Genomic DNA, 22,892 nt, shown 5'->3' with positions numbered 1-22,892 from the left:
CTGTCAACCCTCTCTGTCTGTCGGCCCTCCCTGTCTGTCTGCCCTCCCTCTCTGTCTGTCTGTCTGCCCTCTCTGTCTGTCTGTCTGCCCTCCCTGTCTGTCTGTCTGCCCTCCCTGTCTGTCTGCCCTCCCTCTCTGTCTGTCTGTCTGTCTGTCTGTCTGTCTGTCTGTCTGCCCTCTCTGTCTGTCAACCCTCTCTATCTGTCTGTCTGCCCTCTCTGTCTGTCTGTCAACCCTCCCTCTCTGTCTGTCTGTCTGCCCTCTCTGTCTGTCTGCCCTCTCTGTCTTTCTGTCGGCCCTCTCTGTCTGTCTGCCCTCTCTGTATGTCTGTCTGCCCTGTCTGTCTGTCTGTCAACCCTCTCTGTCTGTCGGCCCTCCCTGTCTGTCTGCCCTCCCTCTCTGTCTGTCTGTCTGCCCTCTCTGTCTGTCTGTCTGCCCTCCCTGTCTGTCGGCCCTCCCTGTCTGTCTGTCTGCTCTCTCCCTCTCCCTCGACATTCCTGGGATATCTTATTTGTCACTCTCTCACTCCCGTCTTGCAAACTTTAGTCTCATCTCTCTTTTAAGTCTCCCTGCACCCCCCCTACACTCATTCATTCACACACTCTCACCCCCCCCCCCCCCCCCCCCTCCTCCCCTCTCTCTCATCGTCCCCCCCCCTCTCTCTCTCATCCTCCCCCCCTCTCTGTATCGGTGTCCTCCTGGTGATGAAGTGAGGCTGCCTCTCTCCCGGTCTCAGCCCTGTTCTCTCATCCTTCACCGCCTCCTGCTGCACCAGAGAAACTCTCCCAAAGTCAAACCCAAAGTCAGAGCGTTGGCCCGCTGCCAGGGAGTCCTGGACCGGTCCAACTATACCACAGGGTACACGGCAGATATGAATAAAAGATATCCTGCTCTCCATCTGCTCAATAGGAGGCCTGGAAACAGATGAACCCCCAGAGCTCGTGTTTCATTGGCTCTGCAGAGAAGGTCTGTCCCCCCCCCCCCCCCCCCACGTACAAGAATACACCTGCCTGGTACGAGATGGACCAATCACAACCCTTTATCTAATTGGAAAATACGATGACAGTGAAGAGGAGCACTGAGAGACATGTCAACGACAACAACAACAGCAAAGATGGCTGCCATCTTTGTTGAGAACCCCCCCCTCCCCCCCCCCCCCCCGTGGCTCCAGCCTCATCTGGGACTCATGCATTATTAAAGATGTGCATCTATATTCCCCTGACACTCACTTACCTCCCACTCTCCCCTCGCTCCCCTTCTCACTTTCTCTCTCCTCCCTCTCCCTCTCTCTCTCTCTCCCTCTCTCTCTCTCTCTCTCTCTCTCTCTCTCTCTCTCGGTGTTCTCAATTGAACCCATTCTAACTGAGCTGCTTGTATTTCTAATCTTACTCTCTTTGTTTCCCCCTCCCTCTCCCCCTCTCTCCCCCTCTCTCCCCCCTCTCCCTCTCCCCCTTCCTCTCCCCCTTCCTCTCTCCCTCCCCTTCCTCCCTCCCTCTCCTCCCCCCTCTCCCTCCCTCCCCCCCTCCCTCTCCCCTCTCCCTCCCTCCCCTCCCCCCCCCTCCCCCCCCTCCCTGTGTGGTGCTGAGGCTGCTCTCAGTATTAACCAGCCTGTGCGGTCTGGACGCTGTAATCGATGTGACGGCCGTTTGTTGCACAGTCATCCTCCAGCTCTATTTAAACAGGCAGCAGTGGGTCTCCTGAGAGAAACAGTCGGGCCAGTCAGTCAGCCCTTATGATTGGCTCAGAGAAACAGTCATCCCAGTCAGTCAGCCCTTATGATTGGCTCAGAGAAACAGTCAGGCCAGTCAGTCAGCCCTTATGATCGGCTAATAGAAACAGTCAGGCCAGTCAGTCACCCCTCATGATTGGCTCAGAGAAACTGTCAGCTCAGTCAGTCAGCCCTTCTGATTGGCTCAGAGAAACAGTCAGCTCAGTCAGTCAGCCCTTATGAAGGCTTTTTGAATTTCCCGGCTACCAGCAATGTTTACAACTTCTCCGGGGGATGAATTTTCCGGCGCACGCGCAGAGCTTTCGACCAATCACAGCAGACTGGGCTACTCGGGAGGCGGGCCTTGAAGCAACATGATACAAAACAGACGAACGATGTTGAAATTTGTTTTGAAGAAATGGATAGTGTGAGATGAATAAGGCATAATACATACAGACATGTAACCCTATTCTAGTAGTACCCCCAAATGCAATTATTAACCCTAAAAAAGCATATGGGATCTTTAATGTAAAAAAGCAGTTTTCTCTGAGAACATCAGGCTGAACGTTGTTCTCTCTCTCTCTCTGTCTCTGTCTCTGTCTCTGTCGCTCTCTCTCTCTCTCTCTCTCGCCCCCAGGTGCTGTACCACCTGTTTGACGAGTACTCCTCTGTCGGCACGGTGACGGTGGTGGACGCGGTGCTGGGCGTGCTCTGCTTCCTGGTGGTGGCCGTGGGCGGAGTCCTGGTGGGCGCCATCTACGGCATCCTGGCAGCGTTCACCTCGCGCTTCACCTCGCACACGCGCGTCATCGAGCCGCTGTTCGTCTTCGTGTACAGCTACATGGCCTACCTGTCGGCCGAGATGTTCCACCTGTCGGGGATCATGGCGTGAGTAGGGGGGGGGGGAGAACCCAGGGGGGAGGGACGGGGGGAGACACCTTGGGGGGACACACCTGGAGAGAGACAGGCAGAGAGACACCTAGGGGGAGACAGGCAGAGAGACACCTGGAGAGAGACGGGCAGAGAGACACCTGGAGGGAGACGGGCAGAGAGACACCTGGAGAGAGACGGGCAGAGAGACACCTGGAGGGAGACGGGCAGAGAGACACCTGGAGGGAGACGGGCAGAGAGACACCTGGAGAGAGACGGGCAGAGAGACACCTGGGGGGAGACGGGCAGAGAGACACCTGGAGAGAGACGGGCAGAGAGACACCTGGAGAGAGACGGGCAGAGAGACGGGTCGACATAGAGTCAGGCAGAGCGACGGACAGAGAGACAGGCAGTGAGGTAAGGTGTGTTCCAGGCCTTCTGTCCATCAGTGTTACTCTGTGGTCGATCCGCCAGAGGTCAGCCAGAGGTCAGCCAGAGGTCACCCGGAGGTCAGCTTCCCACACTAAGTCTCCAGTAAGCTCCCAGAATGCACAGCGTTCCTCTTGACACGTATGTGCTGCTGCCGGCCGTGACCTTCAGTCTAGACGGTGTGTCGTCTCCACGGGGGGGGGGGGGGCGTGTTTCCCGCTCCTCTGCGGTTGCCATGGCAGCCCTCATAGTGGAGCATTCCTGAGCGAGGCCGGGCCTCCTGCCCTCCGCCTCGCCGGGGGGTCGCCGTGGTTACGGTCCGAGGGGGACTCATCCCCGACGTAAATCAGGTGGAGACCCTGGCCCCTCCCCCACAGCCTCTTCTGCTGGCCCCCCCGACGGAGGGAGGGAGGGAGGGAGGGAGGGAGGGAGGGAGTGTTGCCCTTTAGAGGGCCCAGGGCCAGGGGGGGGGCCTCCAGAGAGTGAAGCGCTGATCCAGGGCTCTGCTAACGCAGTGGAGATGACTTTACTGGCCAGGACCTCCTCGGCCTGGGCTGGGGGGTCTGGGGGTCTAGGCTGTGGGGGTCGGGGTGGGGGGTGAGGGGGTGTGGAGGTCTGGGGTCTGGTCTGGGGTGAGGGGGTGAGGGGGTCTGGGGTGTGGGGGTCGGGGTGTGGGGGTCTGGGGTGAGGGGGTCTGGGGTGTGGGGGTCTGGGGTGAGGGGGTCTGGGGTGTGGGGGTCTGGGGTGAGGGGGTCTGGGGTGTGGGGGTCTGGGGTGAGGGGGTCTGGGGTGAGGGGGTCTGGGGTGTGGGGGTCTGGGGGTCTGGGGGTAACCAGGCCTGTGAGGAATGCTTCCATCCCGCCGTCCTGTCGCTACACAGCCTATAGATTAAACCCCCTCAGCACCCAGACATGGATATATACCCCCCCCCTCTCCTCCCCCCTCCACCTCTCCCCCCCTCTCCTCCATCTCTCCCTCCCTCCCCCCCTCTCCTCCCCCCCTCCCTCTCTCCCCCCCTCCACCTCTCCCTCCCCCCTCCACCTCTCCCCCCTCCATCTCTCCCTCCCTCCCCCCCTCTCCTCCCCCCTCCATCTCTCCCTCCCTCCCCCCCTCTCCTCCCCTCCATCTCTCCCTCCCTCTCCTCCCCCCTCCATCTATCCCTCCCTCTCCTCCCCCCTCCACCTCTACCTCTCCTCCCTCCCTCTCCTCCCCCCTCCATCTCTCCCTCCCTCCCCCCCTCTCCTCCCTCCCTCTCCTCCCCCCTCCCTCTCTCCCTCCCTCCCCCCCTCTCCTCCCCCCTCTCCTCCCCCAACTTGTAGGGATAGTAAGTGGCCGCATTCACATTTTAGATTCATGTTATTTGGACTTCCTTCAGAAAGAGATGCATTTTGAGCAGGCAGAGAGCAGACTGAATTATGGGTTGTTTGGACCGGTCATATGCAAATGGGCGGGGCTAGCCGTTAAAACCCTCCAATGATATTCAAACGAACACGCATCCGGTGGAATCGACGTTGGTTGCTTGCACTCAGACATTTGCATGTCCCCCCCGCCATCACCATGTTGACATACATCTGACACGGTCACATGAGGCTGCTCTGACCTCTGACCTGCAGTCTAATGGTGACCCCCGACCTCTCCCTCCCCAGGCTGATCGCGTGTGGTGCGGTCATGCGGCCCTACGTGGAGGCCAACATCTCCCACAAGTCCCACACCACCATCAAGTACTTCCTGAAGATGTGGAGCTCGGTGAGCGAGACGCTCATCTTCATCTTCCTGGGCGTGGCCACGGTGGACGGCGATCACTCCTGGAACTGGACCTTCGTCACCGTCACCGTCATCCTCTGCCTGGTGGCACGCATCATAGGTCAGTCCACTTCCTGCTGCACTTCCTGTGTTCACTTCCTGCTTCACTTCCTGTGTTCACTTCCTGTGTTCACTTCCTGCTTCCTGTCACTTTATTGGAAGATCCGGTGACAAACTGCAATGCATCATGGGATATAGTGCGGATATAAGAGTCAGTTTTATGCTATGACATATCTGGTGCATTAATGGTGTTAAGTAGTGCCCTAAAGAGGGAGCAAGACCAATTCAACACTCACTTTCTGGTGTCTACTTTTTAAACTCTCGTTTAGTTATAGTTGAAGTTCAAGATACTTTATTGTCCCCCAATGGGGCATTTTGTTGTGCAGTAGATGGTATACAAATCACAGTCACACACAATCACACACGCGCACAATAAAAAACACACTATACAATCAATAAATAGTAGTCAATAAACGTATTAAATAATAATACTAATACACATATACCATATATATATATATATATATATATATATATATATATATATACTGTATATAGAAAGGCAGAGGCTCAGCATATCCAAAAGTGTGAGTTGGGGGGGGAGGTGTTATTTACGGTTCTTTATGGAATTTAGAATTAGAGTGGCTGCAGGAAGAGTGTTTATATCTGTTGGTTCTGAGTCGTGGGAGTTTAAAGAGTGTTTATATCTGTTGGTTCTGAGTCGTGGGAGTTTAAAGAGTGTTTATATCTGTTGGTTCTGAGCCGTGGGAGTTTAAAGAGTGTTTATATCTGTTGGTTCTGAGTCGTGGGAGTTTAAAGAGTGTTTATATCTGTTGGTTCTGAGTCGTGGGAGTTTAAAGAGTGTTTATATCTGTTGGTTCTGAGTCGTGGGAGTTTAAAGAGTGTTTATATCTGTTGGTTCTGAGCCGTGGGAGTTTAAAGAGTGTTTATATCTGTTAGTTCTGAGCCGTGGGAGTTTAAAGAGTGTTTATATCTGTTGGTTCTGAGTCGTGGGAGTTTAAAGAGTGTTTATATCTGTTGGTTCTGAGTCGTGGGAGTTTAAAGAGTGTTTATATCTGTTGGTTCTGAGCCGTGGGAGTTTAAAGAGTGTTTATATCTGTTGGTTCAGAGTCGTGGGAGTTTAAAGAGTGTTTATATCTGTTGGTTCTGAGTCGTGGGAGTTTAAAGAGTGTTTATATCTGTTGGTTCTGAGTCGTGGGAGTTTAAAGAGTGTTTATATCTGTTGGTTCTGAGTCGTGGGAGTTTAAAGAGTGTTTATATCTGTTGGTTCAGAGTCATGGGAGTTTAAAGAGTGTTTATATCTGTTGGTTCTGAGTCGTGGGAGTTTAAAGAGTGTTTATATCTGTTGGTTCTGAGTCGTGGGAGTTTAAAGAGTGTTTATATCTGTTGGTTCTGAGTCGTGGGAGTTTAAAGCGTGTTTATATCTGTTGGTTCAGAGTCGTGGGAGTTTAAAGAGTGTTTATATCTGTTGGTTCTGAGTCGTGGGAGTTTAAAGAGTGTTTATATCTGTTGGTTCTGAGTCGTGGGAGTTTAAAGCGTGTTTATATCTGTTGGTTTTGAGTCGTGGGAGTTTAAAGAGTGTTTATATCTGTTGGTTCTGAGTCGTGGGAGTTTAAAGAGTGTTTATATCTGTTGGTTCTGAGTCGTGGGAGTTTAAAGCGTGTTTATATCTGTTGGTTCTGAGTCGTGGGAGTTTAAAGCGTGTTTATATCTGTTGGTTCTGAGTCGTGGGAGTTTAAAGAGTGTTTATATCTGTTGGTTTTGAGTCATGGGAGTTTAAAGCGTGATCCGGATGGCAACATCGGAAATTCAGCCTGTAAGGGATGAGAACTATTTGACAGGATAGATTCAACCCTTTATAGCGTCTGCTTCTGATAAAGTTCCTCCAGGCCTTTCTGATTAGAACCTGTAATACGGTTGCTCACCTTAATTAACTTGGAAAGGGAGTTTTTTTGCTTCAAGGTGATAGACCCATACCAGCAGATTAAGGAGAAGGTGACGTCTGACTCAACAAAGGACCTTTAGAAAAGGGTCATCAGGGTCTTGTCCACATTAAACTTGGCCAGCTTCCTAAGGCAATACAGCCTCTGCTGGCCTTCCTTGCAAAGCAAGCTGGTATTTTGCTCAAAACACAACTTCAAAGTCATCAATAATGGATCCTAAGTATTTGTACTCTTTAACAATCTCTATTTCCTGACCATTTATACTAGTTTGGTTGTTAATATCGTTACGCCTAAAGTCCTCATTGTTCAGTAGGCTGACAATAAATCGTCAGCAAACTTCACTCTGTGCATCAGTCACAGATCGACAGTCAATGGTGTACAGGATGTTTACAGTTAAGCAGTCTGGTGGCTGCGCAACACAAGTCTGGTGGCTGCGCAACACAAAATACAACTGCAACACAAACCGACATGATACAACAGAATTAAACTAGAGCCACTCATCATCAGACAGAAGGAGATGAAACCAACCTCAATGACCCACATGAATCTCTACTGGACTGGAGAATGATTAGAATGTTGCAGAACTTGACATTCTCTTCTCAAGTGGAAAGAGGAAGTTGGCTCAGTAACGGGAGGAAGTCAGGATTTCAACTGATCGTCTGATTTGTACGTCAGTCGAGACTTGATCCAACACGGTCAGCTACACACAGTTTGTTGTGTAACTACAATACTGTTGCTGGTCGCTTCCTCAAAATGCAGGCCTGATGGCATGCTAACAAGCTGACATGCTAGCAACTCAAATGTAGTCCGCTTCCAAGACACTCACGCACGCACGCACACACTCACACACAGGGTTCAGATGGGGGGCTGCGTGCTGTCTCTCATTTTGTGTGTGTGTGTGTGTGTGTGTGTGTGTGTGTGTGCGCGTGTGTGTCCAGGTGTGGTGGGCCTCACCTTCATCATCAACAAGTTCCGCATCGTGAAGCTGACGACGAAGGACCAGTTCATCATCGCGTACGGCGGTTTGCGAGGCGCCATCGCCTTCTCCCTGGGCTACCTGCTGGACAACGACCGCTACCCCATGAGGAGGATGTTCCTCACCGCCATCATCACCGTCGTCTTCTTCACCGTCTTCGTCCAGGTGGGAGGTCTTCATCACCCCCAGGGGCGGCGTGGGGCTCAGGAGGTCGCTGGTTCGATCCCCGGCTCCTCCTAGCGGAGTGTGGAGGTGTCCCTGAGCGAGACGCCTCACCCTCACTGCTCCTGACCCGCTGGCTGTCGCCCTGCGGGGCTGACTCCGCCGTCGGTGTGTGGATGGGTGGATGAATGGGTGAAGGTTACCATTTACTGACCCCCAGAGTCCTAGAGGGCTCATCTGGTCACTAGGGCAGGTTAGAGACTCACCTGGTCAGGTTAGAGGCTCACCTGGTCACCTGGTCAGGTTAGAGGCTCACCTGGTCACTAGGTTAGAGGCTCACCTGGTCACTAGGTTAGAGGCTCACCTGGTCACTAGGTTAGAGGCTCACCTGGTCACTAGGTCAGGTTAGAGGCTGACCTGGTCACTAGGTCCCAGCTGAAGGGTCCCAGCTCCTACAGACCAGCGGGTCCAGATGTAAACCAGCACTTCCACCCAGCGTGTATAAATCACATCAAACAATCACAGGACTCTGCACACATCCGGTCGGCGACAGGAACATTCCTGTCGCTGTGATCTCGTCGTTCTGTCCCATCCAACGACGGCTGGCTCTCTGCCTTCGCTGTTTGTATTCTCACCGCTGGGACGGCCCAGTGGCGCTCAGGGGGGTCTGGGGCAGAACCTGGAGGGGGGGTCCCTCAGAGTGTGGCTGCTCGTATGGACCGAGATGTGAGCTCAGAAGTGAAGTGTCTGCTGAGAGACTTCATGGTTTTGAAATGTGTTGTACACATACACACACAATTTGAAGTACCCTCTCTCTGTCTCTCCACTGTCTATCCGTCTCCCTACCTGGGGATGACTATTAAAGCTCTCTCTCTCTCTCTCTCTCTCTCTCTCTCTCTCTCTCTCTCTCTCTCTCTCTCTCTCTCTCTCTCTCTCTCTCTCTCTCTCTCTCTCTCTCTCTCTCTCTCTCTCTCTCTCTCTCTCTCTCTCTCTCTCTCTCTCTCTCTCTCTCTCTCTCTCTCTCTCCACTGTGCCTCTATGTCTCTCGACCAGGGGATGACCATTAAGCCTCTGGTTGAGTTGCTGGCCGTGAAGAAGAAACAGGAGGCCAAGCGATCCATCAACGAGGAGATCCACACCCAGGTAACTCCTCCTCCCCCACCTCCTCCTCCTCCTCCCCCACCACCCCCTGGTCCCCCCCCTCCTCCTCCCCCTCCTCCTCCTGGAGGGACGGCCCCTGTCTGTCTGACTCCCTCTGCTCCCCGTCCTTCTCCACTCCTCCTCCCAGAGACGAGGTCTCAGCTCGGACTAACTCTGCTCAGCGTTGGAGCGGTGACGAGGCTGAACGCAGACGGGTTTAGAAGGAGCTGACGCTGCATCTTGTTTCAGAGAGCAGACGGACAGGAAGTCCTTCTGTAGGAGAGGGAGGGACGTGATGGAGATACACGATGAAGCTATAAATAGAGATAAAAGCTTGAGCCTGCTTTATGTATAATGTAACCATTGGATACGGTTTGACTTTCACCGCTGGCAGCTTTCTTAATATGAATCCTTCTTTAGATAAAACAGGCACGCACACGCACAAACGCACACACACAAACGCACACACGCAGAATGAAATTCTTTCCATAATATAGGAAGATTAATAAAGGACATTCAGCCTACATGAATTGGATTTGTGGATTTTAAATCCTCCATCGAATGCCGTTTGGAATTCCCACTGACTTCCTCTCCCAGAAGGAGGCCCACCTCTAGATCTTTGTGCCTCCAGAGCTCTGTGGGCGATGTTTGCAGAGCTTAGCTTGATAAACACTCTGAGAGGTTGAGAGTGCAGACCTCCTCCATGACCTTAAAACGCCCCGCCTAGTTAGACAAGTGAATGAATAGTAAGCTTAAGAATGTCGTGATTCATCACTAGTCTGTTACTCAAACACGCTGAGTAGCCTCTTATGGATTGGTTAATAAGTTATTATGTATTGAAGCATAATGGGGAAAAAACGGAGGCACAAATATTTGTGGACGATTGCCCCCTGGTGGCCAGAGATAGTGCCGCAGCTCACGTTGGAAATGGACGGCCTCGCGTAATTATACACACTGCTTCTTTTGGAAACCGCGGTGTTTGGAGAGGTTTAACGGTTGGAAAATAGATATATCACACACACACACACTAACACACAGACACGCACACACTAACACACAGACAATAACACAATAACAAAAAAACACACAGACAATAACACATTACACAACAACGCAGACAAACACACACACACACACACACACACACACACACACACACACACACACACACACACACACACACACACACACACACACACACACACACACACGCCCTGCGGCTTTCAGCCGGATTTACATAGTTTTACTTACTGGGGCCGTGGTGGTGACTACTGGTTTTCCCTACTGGAGCGTTCCCATGGCAACCAGGTCGTCAGGTGATCCCACAACATCAGTCCTCCTTCTGGCCATCACATCCTCCCTGAAGGGTTTTGATTTGATTGGTCATGATGTTGTTGTCGTGGCGATGCTAGGCAGTATTTGATATAGTTGTCCGACCATCACAGGGGTCGTGATGTAGATATGATGTTCAGGTGTGATGGTGTTTACTGAACTGAAGCTCGGGTCGCGGCTGATCCCTGAACACGGCTGCCCTGACAGATGAGCGACCATGAGGTCTGAGAGGTGGACTCACTGCCCCCTGGTGGCCAAACCGGGAGTTACAACACAAAAAACGGATCTGTTGCAGCGATAACACGCAACACTGATATAAAATATCTCGAAACGACCACATCTATGTAATATATTTATCTATGTCGTAACATTCATCCCAAATGGTTTAAACCCAGAGGTACTGTAGTTTAATTATGGTAACGGTAATCAGGCTAATCCAGGGGAGACCTTAACCTTAAGACAACTTCAACACACTTGAAGTGCTTTTAGTGTGTTGTCCCCCCCCCCCCCCCCCCCCCCCCCTCCCCACCTCACACAGCAGCCTATGGAGAAGCTGGTGCATTAATATTAACGAGTATATGTTGTATTACATCATAATAAAAGGATCTGGTGTCATGTAGTGTGAATCCTTCAGCCTCTTAAAGATAGTTCATACGTTATGTTGAATCGTAATGCACATGTTATATTAGTTTATGAATAACGTTGTCATGGTATTAATACGAGAGCTGTCTCTTCAGTTCCTGGACCACCTGCTGACCGGGATAGAGGACATCTGTGGACACTATGGACACCACCACTGGAAGGACAAGTAGGACCCCTCACTCACCCTGCCCTCTGGGCACGCTCCCTCTCTGGGTGTCTATGTCTCTCGGCCAGAATGAAACCCTCAACAGGTGTATATTTAGTATATAAAGTCTCTCTCTCTCTCTCTCTCTCTCTGTCTCTGTCTCTGTGTCTCTCTCTCTCTCTCTCTCTTCTCTCTCTCTTCTCTCCTCTCTCTCCCTCCCTCCCTCCCTCCCTCCCTCCCTCTCTCTCTCTCTCTCTCTCTCTCTCTCTCTCTCTCTCTCTCTCTCTCTCTCTCTCTCTCTCTCTCTCTCTCTCTCTCTCTCTCTCTCTCTCTCTCTCTCTCTCTCTCTCTCTCCCCCTCTCTCTCTCTCTCTCTCTCCCCCTCTCTCCCCCCCCCCCCCCCCCTCCAGGCTGAACCGGTTCAATAAGAAGTACATAAAGAAGTGTCTGATCGCGGGCGAGCGCTCCCGGGAGCCGCAGCTGATCGCCTTCTACCACAAGATGGAGATGAAGCAGGCCATCGAGCTGGTGGAGAGCGGCGGGGGCGTCAAGCTACCGCCCTCTGTCCCCTCCACCGTGTCCATGCAGTCAGTCACACCTCTATACCTGTCTGTCTGTCTGTCTGTCTGTCTGTCTGTCTGTCTGTCGTTCTGTCTGTCTGTCTGTCTGTCGTTCTGTCTGTCTGTCTGTCTGTCTGTCTGTGTCTGTCTGTCGTACTGTCTGTCTGTGTCTGTCGTACTGTCTGTCGTACTGTCTGTCTGTCTGTCTGTCTGTCTGTCTGTCTGTCTGTCTGTCTGTCGTTCTGTCTGTCTGTCTGTCTGTCTGTCTGTCTGTCTGTCTGTCTGTCTGTCTGTCTGTCTGTCTGTCTGTCTGTCTGTCTGTCTGTCTGTCTGTCTGTCTGTCGTTCTGTCTGTCTGTCTGTCTGTCTGTCTGTCTGTCTGTCTGTCTGTCTGATGAGGATGAGGATGTGGGTGTGGTGATGAGGAAGGTGAAGATGAGGGTGATGATGTTGATGATGAAGGGGATGATTATGATGGTATTGATGAAGATGATGAAGGTGAGGATGATGATGATGATGAAAGTGTTCATGCTGAGGGTGATGATGATGATGAAGATGTCCCCCTTCAGGAACATCCAGCCCAAGAAGCCCCCCCCAGTGGAGCGAGCCCTCCCCCAGATCCCCAAAGGGCGGGAGGACGAGATCCGCAAGATCCTCCGAGGGAACCTGCAGAAGACCAGACAGAGAGTAAGTACTACTACAATACTACTACAGTACTAATACTATACCCTGCAGAAGACCAGACAGAGAGTAAGTACTACAGGACTACTACAGTACTAATACTATAACCTGCAGAAGACCAGACAGAGAGTAAGTACTACTACAATACTACTACAGTACTAATACTATAACCTGCAGAAGACCAGACAGAGAGTAAGTACTACTACAATACTACTACAGTACTAATACTATAACCTGCAGAAGACCAGACAGAGAGTAAGTACTACTACAATACTACTACAGTACTAATACTATAACCTGCAGAAGACCAGACAGAGAGTAAGTACTACAGGACTACTACAATACTAATACTATAACCTGCAGAAGACCAGACAGAGAGTAAGTACTACTACAATACTACTACAGTACTAATACTATACCCTGCAGAAGACCAGACAGAGAGTAAGTACTACAGGACTACTACAATACTACTACAGTACTAATACTATAACCTGCAGAAGGCCAGACAGAGAGTAAGTACTACTACAATACTACTACAGTACTAATACTATACCCTGCAGAAGACCAGACAGAGAGTAAGTACTACAGGACTACTACAATACTACTACAGTACTAATACTATAACCTGCAGAAGGCCAGACAGAGAGTAAGTACTACAGGACTACTACAATACTACTACAGTGCTAATACTATAACCTGCAGAAGGCCAGACAGAGAGTAAGTACTACAGGACTACTACAATACTACTACAGTACTAATACTATAACCTGCAGAAGACCAGGCAGAGAGTAAGTAACTACTACAATACTACAGTACTACTACTGTAATACTACTACATTACTACTACAATACTACTATAATACTACTACAGTACTACTACTATAACCTGCAGAAGACCAGGCAGGGTACATATACTATACTATGGTGCTACTACACTACTACTTACAATACTACTCGTATACTATTATAACCTGCAGAAGACAGAGTACTATAGTACTATTACAATACTACTCTTACACTAGTGCTACTACAATTCTACTCTTACACTAGTACTACTACAATACTACGCGCTAATGCTAAGCGCTAATGCTAACATGTTAGTAATCAGGCGTTGATATCGCATATATATATATATATATATATATATTAGAGCTGTCAGTTAAACGCGTTATTAACGGCGTTAACGCAAACCAATTTTAACGGCGTTAAAAAAATGATCGCGCGATTAACGCAATTGTTTTATTTAAAAAAAAAAATATATATATATATTTTTTTTTTTTCTTTTGCTCAAAACATAGAAGCAGTAGCCTGACTGCTACTGTGTTTACATTTCAAGGACATTTGTTCAAAGCAGTCGTTTAATTGCACTATAGGCTCTTTTTTTGTATCGTCCTGTTTTGATCAGTATATGCCAATGTTGTTATCAATAAAAAATCATTTGCACAAGGCAAGCCGATGCACTTCACCATGTTGATAAGATAATTAAAATGAGAAGAATTATGGGACAAAAAAATCAAGGGATATTTAGCATAGAAAAATAATTTGCGATTAAACGCGATTAATCGTGAGTTAACTATGACATTAATCACGATTAAATATTTTAATCGCTTGACAGCTCTAATATATATATATATATATACACTGCTCAAAAAAATAAAGGGAACACCAAGAAATGCAATCCCACACCATTACTGACCCACCGCCAAACCGGTCATGCTGGAGGATGTAGCAGGCACTAGAACGTTCTCCACGGCGTCTCCAGACTCTGTCGCGTCTGTCACATGTGCTCAGTGTGAACCTGCTTTCATCTGTGAAGAGCACAGGGCACCAGGTGCGAATTTGCCAATCTTGGTGTTCTCTGGCAAATGCCAAACGTCCTGCACGGTGTTGGGCTGTAAGCACAACCCCCACCTGTGAACGTCGGGCCCTCATACCACCCTCATGGAGTCTGTTTCTGACCGTTTGAGCAGACACATGCACATTTGTGGCCTGCTGGAGGTCATTTTGCAGGGCTCTGGCAGTGCTCCTCCTGTTCTTCCTTGCACAAAGGTGGAGGTAGCGGTCCTGCTGCTGGGTTGTTGCCCTCCTACGGCCTCCTCCACGTCTCCTGATGTACTGGCCTGTCTCCTGGTAGCGCCTCCATGCTCTGGACACTACGCTGACAGACACAGCAAACCTTCTTGCCACAGCTCGTATTGATGTGCCATCCTGGATGAGCTGCACTATCTGAGCCACTTGTGTGGGTTGTAGACTCCGTCTCATGCTACCACTATAGTGAAAGCACCGCCAGCATTCAAAAGTGACCAAAACATCAGCCAGAAAGCATAGGAACTGAGAAGTGGTCTGTGGTCACCACCTGCAGAACCACTCCTTTATTGGGGGTGTCTTGCTAATTGCCTATCATTTCCACCTGTTGTCTATTCCAGTTGCACAACAGCATGTTGAATTGATTGTCAATCAGTGTTGCTTCCTAAGTGGACAGTTTGATTTCACAGAAGTGTGATTAACTTGGAGTTACATTGTGTTGTTTAAGTGTTCCCTTTATTTTTTTGAGCAGTTTATATATATGAGTTAATACACATATTTACTAAATAAAGCCTAAGTATATGGTTTTGTATAGTATTAATAATTATTATTACATGCTGTGTATAGTCCATGTGGTGTGCTGTGGTGTGCTAGCGCTAACGGTGAAGTGGTGTTGTCCGGGAGCCATCTTAGCGAGGTCACTCTGACCCCTCTGACCTGCACTGTGTTCTTCTTCTGTGGTAGCTGCGCTCGTACAACCGCCACACGCTGGTGGCTGACCCGTTTGAGGACGGCTGGAGCGACCTGCTGCTGAAGAAAAGCAAGATGATCGAGCTGGAGAAGAAGGTACACACACACACACACACACACACACACACACACACACACACACACACACACACACACACACACACACACACACACACACACACACACACACACACACACACACACTCTGGGAGGCTGCCTGGCTCACAGGCAGGGTAGGGCCTTTGGACTCTCAACCCAGACTCTTGTTTGGGAGTTGCACCTCCACCCCCAGACTGTCCTGATGTTAAGGAGGGTGGAGTTCTCCATGATGAGCTCCACTTTGCTCCGCCCGTGGTCTCCCCCTGTCCCTGCGTCGTGATTGGACGATACTTTGGGTAAATACTGAACATGATTGGTTCTTTCAGATCACAGAGATGAACAACTACCTGACGGTCCCGGCGGCCCCGCCGGACTCACCCACCATCACCAGAGCTAGGCTGTCCTCAGGTACACACACACACACACACACACACACACACACACACACACACACACACACACACACACACACACACACACACACACACACACACACACACACACACACACACACCGCTATCATCAGCTTAAACTAGAACTAGCTTCGGCTGCTAGTCCTAGGACTCATAGCACGAGCCGCTATCACTGCCACTAGCCTCCAGCGCTAGCATGTGTGTTGATGCAGCCATGGCTAGGGAGGCTAGCACCAGTAAAAACACCATGGACTAGCCTGCAGCTTGTTACAAGTCCACGCATCTAGCAACTGCATCGCTAGGTAGCCCTAGCTGCCAGGGCCCTGCCACTAGCATGTAGGCTTTAAATGGACATAACTAGCTTCAAATGCTAGCACTGTTGTCCACAGCTAGCTCTAGCCTGCACCGCCTGCCGTAGTCTCCGAAGCTAAGATGGTATCAGGTAAGAATTGTTCCTCCCCGCCAACGAGAGCGAGAGACGGGTCAACATATTGTTGGCTTGTTTGAAACATACTACCCAACACCAGAGCAGTGTCTAAAAACACAATGTCGTCCTCAAAGCTCAGAGCTGTTGAACCTTCGATAAAACCACATAAACCCCGAGAATAAACCAGTAGAATTATAGACGGACTGGATCAAACAATGTAGTGGTACTTTGATACCACTTAGCCTCGTGCTATACCAATTAGCATCATGCTATACCACTTAGCATCGTGCTATACTCCCAGTATCGCCGTACTCTTCCGTAGGGGATGCTACTTGCTAACGACTGTGAGCTGGGACGCCGCCAGCTAGCCGCGGTGCTAGCCCTGATGTAAACCGGTGTGGTGTTTTGTTTTAGGCGGCAGGGAAACTGATCTCAAAGCTGCTGAGAGGCAGAGACAGGCCCCAGAGGCTGCAGGTATGTGCTTAGGGTAGCTAGAGGAGCCGCCCATCACCTAACACGCATGCTTCATCCTGGTCGTCATGGTAACCCACCACCGCACCACGCACGAGGACGTGGTGGTCTTCATCCATCGTGTTCCATTAGCGTCTAGTGACTCGTCCAGTGACCCGCCTCCCGTTGCATTGTGGGTGTCGTAGTTCTTTGACGGACGTGTGTCAGGAGGACCTGTGCCGTCATGTGGCTGGGGGGTCTTTGGGAACTTTGTGAGGGATATTATTCAGTGTGTGTGGATACGTGTCTGTGTGTGTGTCTGCGTGTCTGTGTGTCTGTGCTTCTGTGTCTGTGTGTCTTTGTGAGTGTCGGTGTGTGTCTGTGCTTCTGAGTCTGTGTGTGTTTGTGCTTCTGTGTCTATGTGTGTCTGTGCGTGCGTCCGCGTGTCTGTGTGTGTCTGTGAGTGTCTGTCTGTCTGTTTGTGTGTCTCTCTGAGTGTCTGTCTGTGTGTGTCTGTGCGTGTCAGTGCGTCTGTGTGTCTGTGCCTCTGTGTGTCTGTGCCTCTGTGTGTCTGTGCCTCTGTGTGTCTGTGCCTCTGCGTGTCTGTGTGTGTCAGTGCGTCTGCGCGTGTCAGTGCGTCTGTGTGTCTGTGTGTGTCAGTGCGTCTGTGTGTCTGTGTGTGTCTGTGTGTGTCAGTGCGTCTGCGCGTGTCAGTGCGTCTGTGTGTCTGTGTGTGTCAGTGCGTCTGTGTGTCTGTGTGTGTCTGTGTGTGTCAGTGCGTCTGCGCGTGTCAGTGCGTCTGTGTGTCTGTGTGTGTCAGTGTGTCAGTGCGTCAGTGTGTCAGTGCGTCTGTGTGTCAGTGCGTCTGTGTGTCTGTCTGTGTCAGTGCGTCTGTGTGTCTGTGTGTGTCAGTGCGTCTGCGTGTCTGTGTGTGTCAGTGCGTCTGCGTGTCTGTGTGTGTCAGTGCGTCTGCGTGTCTGTGTGTGTCAATGCGTCTGTGTGTCTGTGTGTGTCAGCGTGTCAGTGTGTCAGTGCGTCTGTGTGTCTGTGTGTGTCAGTGCGTCTGTGTGTCTGTGTGCGTCAGTGTGTCAGTGCGTCTGTGTGTGTCAGTGCGTCTGTGTGTCTGTGTGTGTCAGTGCGTCTGTGTGTCTGTGCGTGTCAGTGCGTCTGTGTGTCTGTGTGTGTCAGTGCGTCTGTGCGTCTGTGTGTGTCAGTGCGTCAGTGCGTCTCTGCCCCCCCCCCCAGCCCGGTCCTCACCCCCTGTCCCCCCCCAGACCCCCAGACCTACCAGATGAAGCAGATGTCGGACAGCGTGCCGACCATCCAGGTGGACCTGGCGTCGCCGCAGTCCCCCGACTCCCTGAGCCTCCTGGACGAGCTGCAGCGCGCCGACCAGCGCCGCGAGCTGCGCCGCCGCCCCCCCCCGGACGAGGAGGAGGGCGGCCTGATGATGCGGCCCCCCCAGGCCCGGGGGGGGGACCAGGGGGAGGAGGGGGGCCCCAGCGCTAAGGAGCAGCGGCTCCAGAGGTGCCTGAGCGACCCGGGGCCCAGCGCCGAGGACGACGAAGACGAGCCCTTCCTCTCCTGAGGGGAGGGGGAGGAGCCCGGGGGGGCGGAGCCTGAGGGGGAGGAGCCCGAGGGGGCGGAGTCTGAGGGGGCAGAGCCTGAGGGGGAGGAGCCCAGCTTATCAGCATTGTTGTGGGAGAGAGGCCTGATGGGGGCAGAGCCTGAGGGGGGAGGAGCCTGAGGTGGGAGGGTCCTGAGGGGGAGGAGTCCAAGGGAGGAGGAGACTGAGGGCTGGGGGAGGCGGAGCTTAGGGGTGGATCACGGCAGCTTTAGCTTCGCTCACTCTGATTGGCCACCGGAACGGCTATCGACCAACGACCGCGACACTCCACCGACCAAAAATAGACAAAATGGATGCTCAGCGCTAAGCTCATCGCTCTTTATTTTTTTAAACCCTGATTCTGATAATGTAGGCTGCTTCCTGGGGGACGGGGGGGATGCGTGGGGGGGGGGTAAACTATGCATTACCAAATGGTTTGAGTATCAGACGATGTCCTGTCCATTGTGTGTGTTTAATTAGCCTTGTTGCCATGACGTTGTGTAGAAGAGCTGTTTCCCCAGTGAGGAACCGGTCTTACTCTACTTTATTCCTGCAGGACATTCCTCCCAATGCGCCTCTGAGTGTAGACACGCCCCTCATAGGATAGACACACACCTCACAGTGCAGACACGCCCCTGAAAGCGTAGACACGCCCCTCACAACGAGACACGCCCCTCACAGTTCAAACACAGACTATGTCCCACAGAGCGGAGAGCTTTGATTTTGCCTTATTTCCTGTTGAGTTCTTTAACTTCGCTTCAATTATTTCCTCACAGGATTTTAGTAGCTAGCTTTTGATGGCTGGTTGGGTGGGGGGAACTAGCCATTGATTGGCTGGTTGGGTTTGGGGAACTAGCCTGTGATTGGCTGGTTGGGTGGGGGGAACTAGCCTGTGATTGGCTAGTTGGGGGGGGGGGGGGGGGGGATCTTGTTTCATTTCGAGAACTAGGAAACCAAACGGTCAAACTTTTCCTTATTGCCGTCCTCATCAGAATGTGTGGAGGTCAAAGGTCACCTCGCGGGCTCGGAGAGGGGACCTTGAGGTCAGCACAGAGCAGGAAGTGATGCGACCCAAACCTGCTCTCTGAAGCTCTTTACCTGGTGTAAGATCTACCTTTAAAACCTGTTACGATTGCTGGGACTTCTGGTACAAGCATTTATTATATTACATACATGTTATTATATTATCACGTCATCAGCTCAGAGACAAACCGACCAATCAGAATCAAACAATCATATCAAACCTCTTTATTTTTTCTAGCTTTAGAAGACATAAGCCATACACTCACACACAGACACGCTCACACACAGTCACGCCAAACACACGCACACAAAAACACACACACACAGACACGTTCACAAACCCACATACACACACACTCACACGGTTACATGCACACACACTCACATAGACAGACACACACACACAGACAAGCCGAACACACACACACACACACACACACACACACACACACACACACACACACACACACACACACACACACACACACACACACACACACACATACACTGGTAGCCAGGGTCTTAGCAGGCCTTTCAGGCTAGATGGTGCTAAGGCTGAATTCAGAGCGCTTCGCCATGGCAACACAATATTTCTATGCAGTATAGATGTGTAATATATGTATATTATAATACAAAATATGAATTCTAATATCACTTTTGAATTCCCTTTAAATCCACAAGCCTGTTGCTTGGCCATCACATCGTTGTGTGTTGGTTTCTGATCGGAGCCAAAGTCTGAGTGGCATCGTCCTCGGTCCAGTTCATGACCGGCACCACCAACGGGTGACGGGCGATGACGTCAGGGATACAGTGTGGTGATGGAGGAGAGGTCCTCATTAAGGGATGGGTCGTCATGGGTACAGCATCCCTGTAGAACCAGTGTACGGAGGTCTGATGGCTGCGCTCTGTTCAAATCCAGCGAAGGACTTCTGGGCAAATATCTGGACAGAGAAGTGTGTGTGTTGATTTCTGGCCTGTACCCTGACCTCTGACCTCTGAACCTTGACCGCTGTACTCTCGTGGAACCTGTGGGGTCATGTTACAGAGAACTCATCTCTCTCTCTCAGCCTCATTGTGTGTGTGTGTGTGTGTGTGTGTGTGTGTGTGTGTGTGTGTGCGCTACAGGACATGGGATGGATTCCCTCGTGGAAAACACGTTTGTTATTATTAATGAAGGGACAGAGGGCCGACCAAGGCTGTGTTTCCATCTCCCAACACGCCGTCGATAGCATTCCTTTAAGAGTCACTCGTTCCTCATCATTTCAACAGTCCTCAGCGTAGCCCCCCCCCCACATCACTGTGCCTTTTGTTACGTATTGACTTCTCTTTCTGTCTCACTCTCCCCTCACCCGTCTCTCTCTCCTCACCTGTCTATGAGCAGGTGGGTTTATCGGCTGGCTTCATTCACTCACTGTGCTTTACACCGAATGCGTTCTGGGACTTTTTATTGATTTTATGTATCTCAAAGTCTTAATGCTTAATGTGCTTTACATATGATTGTATGATTTATTGTTTACTTTCGTGTGCTTTACATCACTACATGTGCTTTGATCGGTTACTCATGTGTTTTTTTAAATTGTTTTTACTCTTATCAAACTGTAACCGCGTCTCGTTGGCATGTGACCATCCGCTCTGCCGCCCCCTGGTGGGGGCGTTCAGAGTTCACACCCGGGCGGAATGTGCACCAATCAAAGTATATGTAATAATAACGGACTCCTAGAGAATTATACTGCAAACGAAACTATTTTTTATACGTTATGATTGTCCAGTGCTTCTGAGTGTAACTGTGTGATTTATTCTATGAACTAACACTTGAATGAACACCCACCCACCCAGATAACATTATTAACCCGACCAGCTCGTTAGTGCATGCGGTAGCCTACTGGTTGCGTCGCGGGGGGTTGTTTCTATACACTTCGTTAAAGTGTTCCTTTAACTAAGTTAGTACTGTTCCAGACTCTTAGTACGACGTTAATACACCGACACACGGCCGTCCACCCTGTCCCTAGAGACCTGTGTGGCTCCTCACGTCCAGGACTGTTCTGATAAGACGTGCGTCTCTCTCTCTCTCTCTCTCTCTGTCTCTCTGTCTCTCTCTCTCTCTCTCTCTGTCTCTGTCTCTGTCTCTCTCTCTCTGTCTCTGTCTCTGTCTCTCCGTCTCTGTCTCTGTCTCTGTCTCTCTCTCTCTCTCTCTGTCTCTCTCTCTCTCTGTCTGTCTGTCTGTCTGTCTGTCTGTCTGTCTGTCTGTCTGTCTGTCTGTCTGTCTGTCTGTCTGTCTGTCTGTCTGTCTGTCTGTCTGTCTGTCTGTCGGTCTCTCTTTGCCTCTTTCTCTCTGTCCGTCTCTTCACTCCCTTCATCCACATGAGCGCGTAGGGAGGAGTGCGCCACAGGGGGCGCTAGTAGCACCGGCCTACACTACGCATGCGCGGCCGCGGATTTAGCCGAGTCTTCTTGACATTACTTGTCTCATGAGGTCTGTGCTCATTGGTTCCCCACGCCGCATCATCGGGGGGTCGGGGTGACCCCTTGGGTTTAAGCTTATCGCTGTGATTCAAGAAAATGTAAAACTTCTTCGCAATAATGTTTTTATTTATTTTCTATACGAATAAAGAGAATTGTATAAAAAAAAGAGATGTTCCTCAATCGAAATGTCCCGACGGGTAATGTACAGAGTAAACATGCGTGTAACTGTGCGCTCATTCTGCTGAACCAGCAGTCATCCACCAAATAAAGCTGTACATGATGTCTCACTCCGTGTTTCACTCCTTACTCAGCTGGAAGAGCCACTAAAGTTAGGTGGGCAGTACTTGGTTGACCTATAGGGTATCAAACTAACTAGCGTTATACCTCATGTTTATATCACGTTATAACGCAAACAAGACACCCTCAGATGTACTCGATGGGTCCAGAGGGGAACTCCGGGACCACCTAACCCGCCGTCGGTTCACTGTCCCCCTTGACATACCATTCCCAGTGCAGAGCGGGTCCCTGCCTGGAGGAAGGAGTGATCCGGGAAAGGCTTCATACTCATTATATTATACTCCTATTGACTGTACTGCCTGTGGATGTCTTATTATTGGTTCTGCAGCAGGTTCAACACGCGCTTCCCAGACCGACCAACAGAGGGGGCGCTGCCCCGCAGAACACCGAGTTGATCACAACAAGTTCTGCTTAGTAGGCCTACAGATTGAACAGTTTTATTTTGTACAGCATAAGGCTATTATTACTAGACTCTAAATCGACAAGCTTGACGTTTTCCTCTGGCAGGTTTTAATAACATTTCCTAAATCCGGCAGAAAGCGATTTGCATGTTAGAGCCGACATGATAAGAGCCGCGCGACCCATCCTGGTTCCTTCCTTTGGTTTATTTTCTCTAAACGCGAACGGCCGTTGCTACTCCCCCTGCTGGGTTGTTAAAGCCTTTGGCTCCCGGACCCAGCTCCATGTAAACCGTCCCTGATGGATAGCAGTCTATTCTTTATTCACATTCCGCTCGTTTATTTGTGGTTCGCATCCTGTTGGCAGCTGGTGGTGAATGGAGGTCATCATCATCTTCATCAGCCCGATGGCCTGATGCTTCTGGGCCGTTTACTCGATTCTTAATCGGGACAATCTGCATGAATACGGTGCTACAATTATGTGAACGTTCTTCTACAGTTGTCTGAATGAGAGCCGGTGGGTGGTGGGTT

At 50.6% G+C, this 22,892-nt stretch overlaps 1 protein-coding gene across 2 annotated transcripts in view; it reads left to right on the top strand.

Annotated features, from left to right (window-relative positions):
• Nucleotides 1–19,328, top strand: part of slc9a1a (solute carrier family 9 member A1a) — a 20,197-nt gene extending 869 nt beyond the window's left edge. Inside the window, exons 2-12 of one of the 2 annotated variants that reach the window (XM_030358435.1) lie at nucleotides 2,346–2,596; nucleotides 4,654–4,871; nucleotides 7,713–7,915; nucleotides 8,966–9,055; nucleotides 11,122–11,192; nucleotides 11,581–11,757; nucleotides 12,299–12,416; nucleotides 15,180–15,281; nucleotides 15,611–15,692; nucleotides 16,539–16,598; nucleotides 17,849–19,328. In XM_030358435.1, coding sequence (XP_030214295.1) covers nucleotides 2,346–2,596; nucleotides 4,654–4,871; nucleotides 7,713–7,915; nucleotides 8,966–9,055; nucleotides 11,122–11,192; nucleotides 11,581–11,757; nucleotides 12,299–12,416; nucleotides 15,180–15,281; nucleotides 15,611–15,692; nucleotides 16,539–16,598; nucleotides 17,849–18,162 — 1,686 coding nt within the window. In that variant the 3' untranslated portion in view covers nucleotides 18,163–19,328. The remainder of the gene's footprint in view (nucleotides 1–2,345; nucleotides 2,597–4,653; nucleotides 4,872–7,712; nucleotides 7,916–8,965; nucleotides 9,056–11,121; nucleotides 11,193–11,580; nucleotides 11,758–12,298; nucleotides 12,417–15,179; nucleotides 15,282–15,610; nucleotides 15,693–16,538; nucleotides 16,599–17,848) is intronic. The other variant, XM_030358436.1, reaches the window with a different exon arrangement.
• Nucleotides 19,329–22,892: the final 3,564 nt, after the last annotated feature.

The sequence above is a fragment of the Gadus morhua genome, chromosome 6 (genome assembly GCF_902167405.1).
Source record: "Gadus morhua chromosome 6, gadMor3.0, whole genome shotgun sequence".
Taxonomy (NCBI): domain Eukaryota; kingdom Metazoa; phylum Chordata; class Actinopteri; order Gadiformes; family Gadidae; genus Gadus; species Gadus morhua.
Note: the sequence above shows the minus strand (reverse complement) of the source record. Positions and strands in the feature narration are given on the sequence as shown.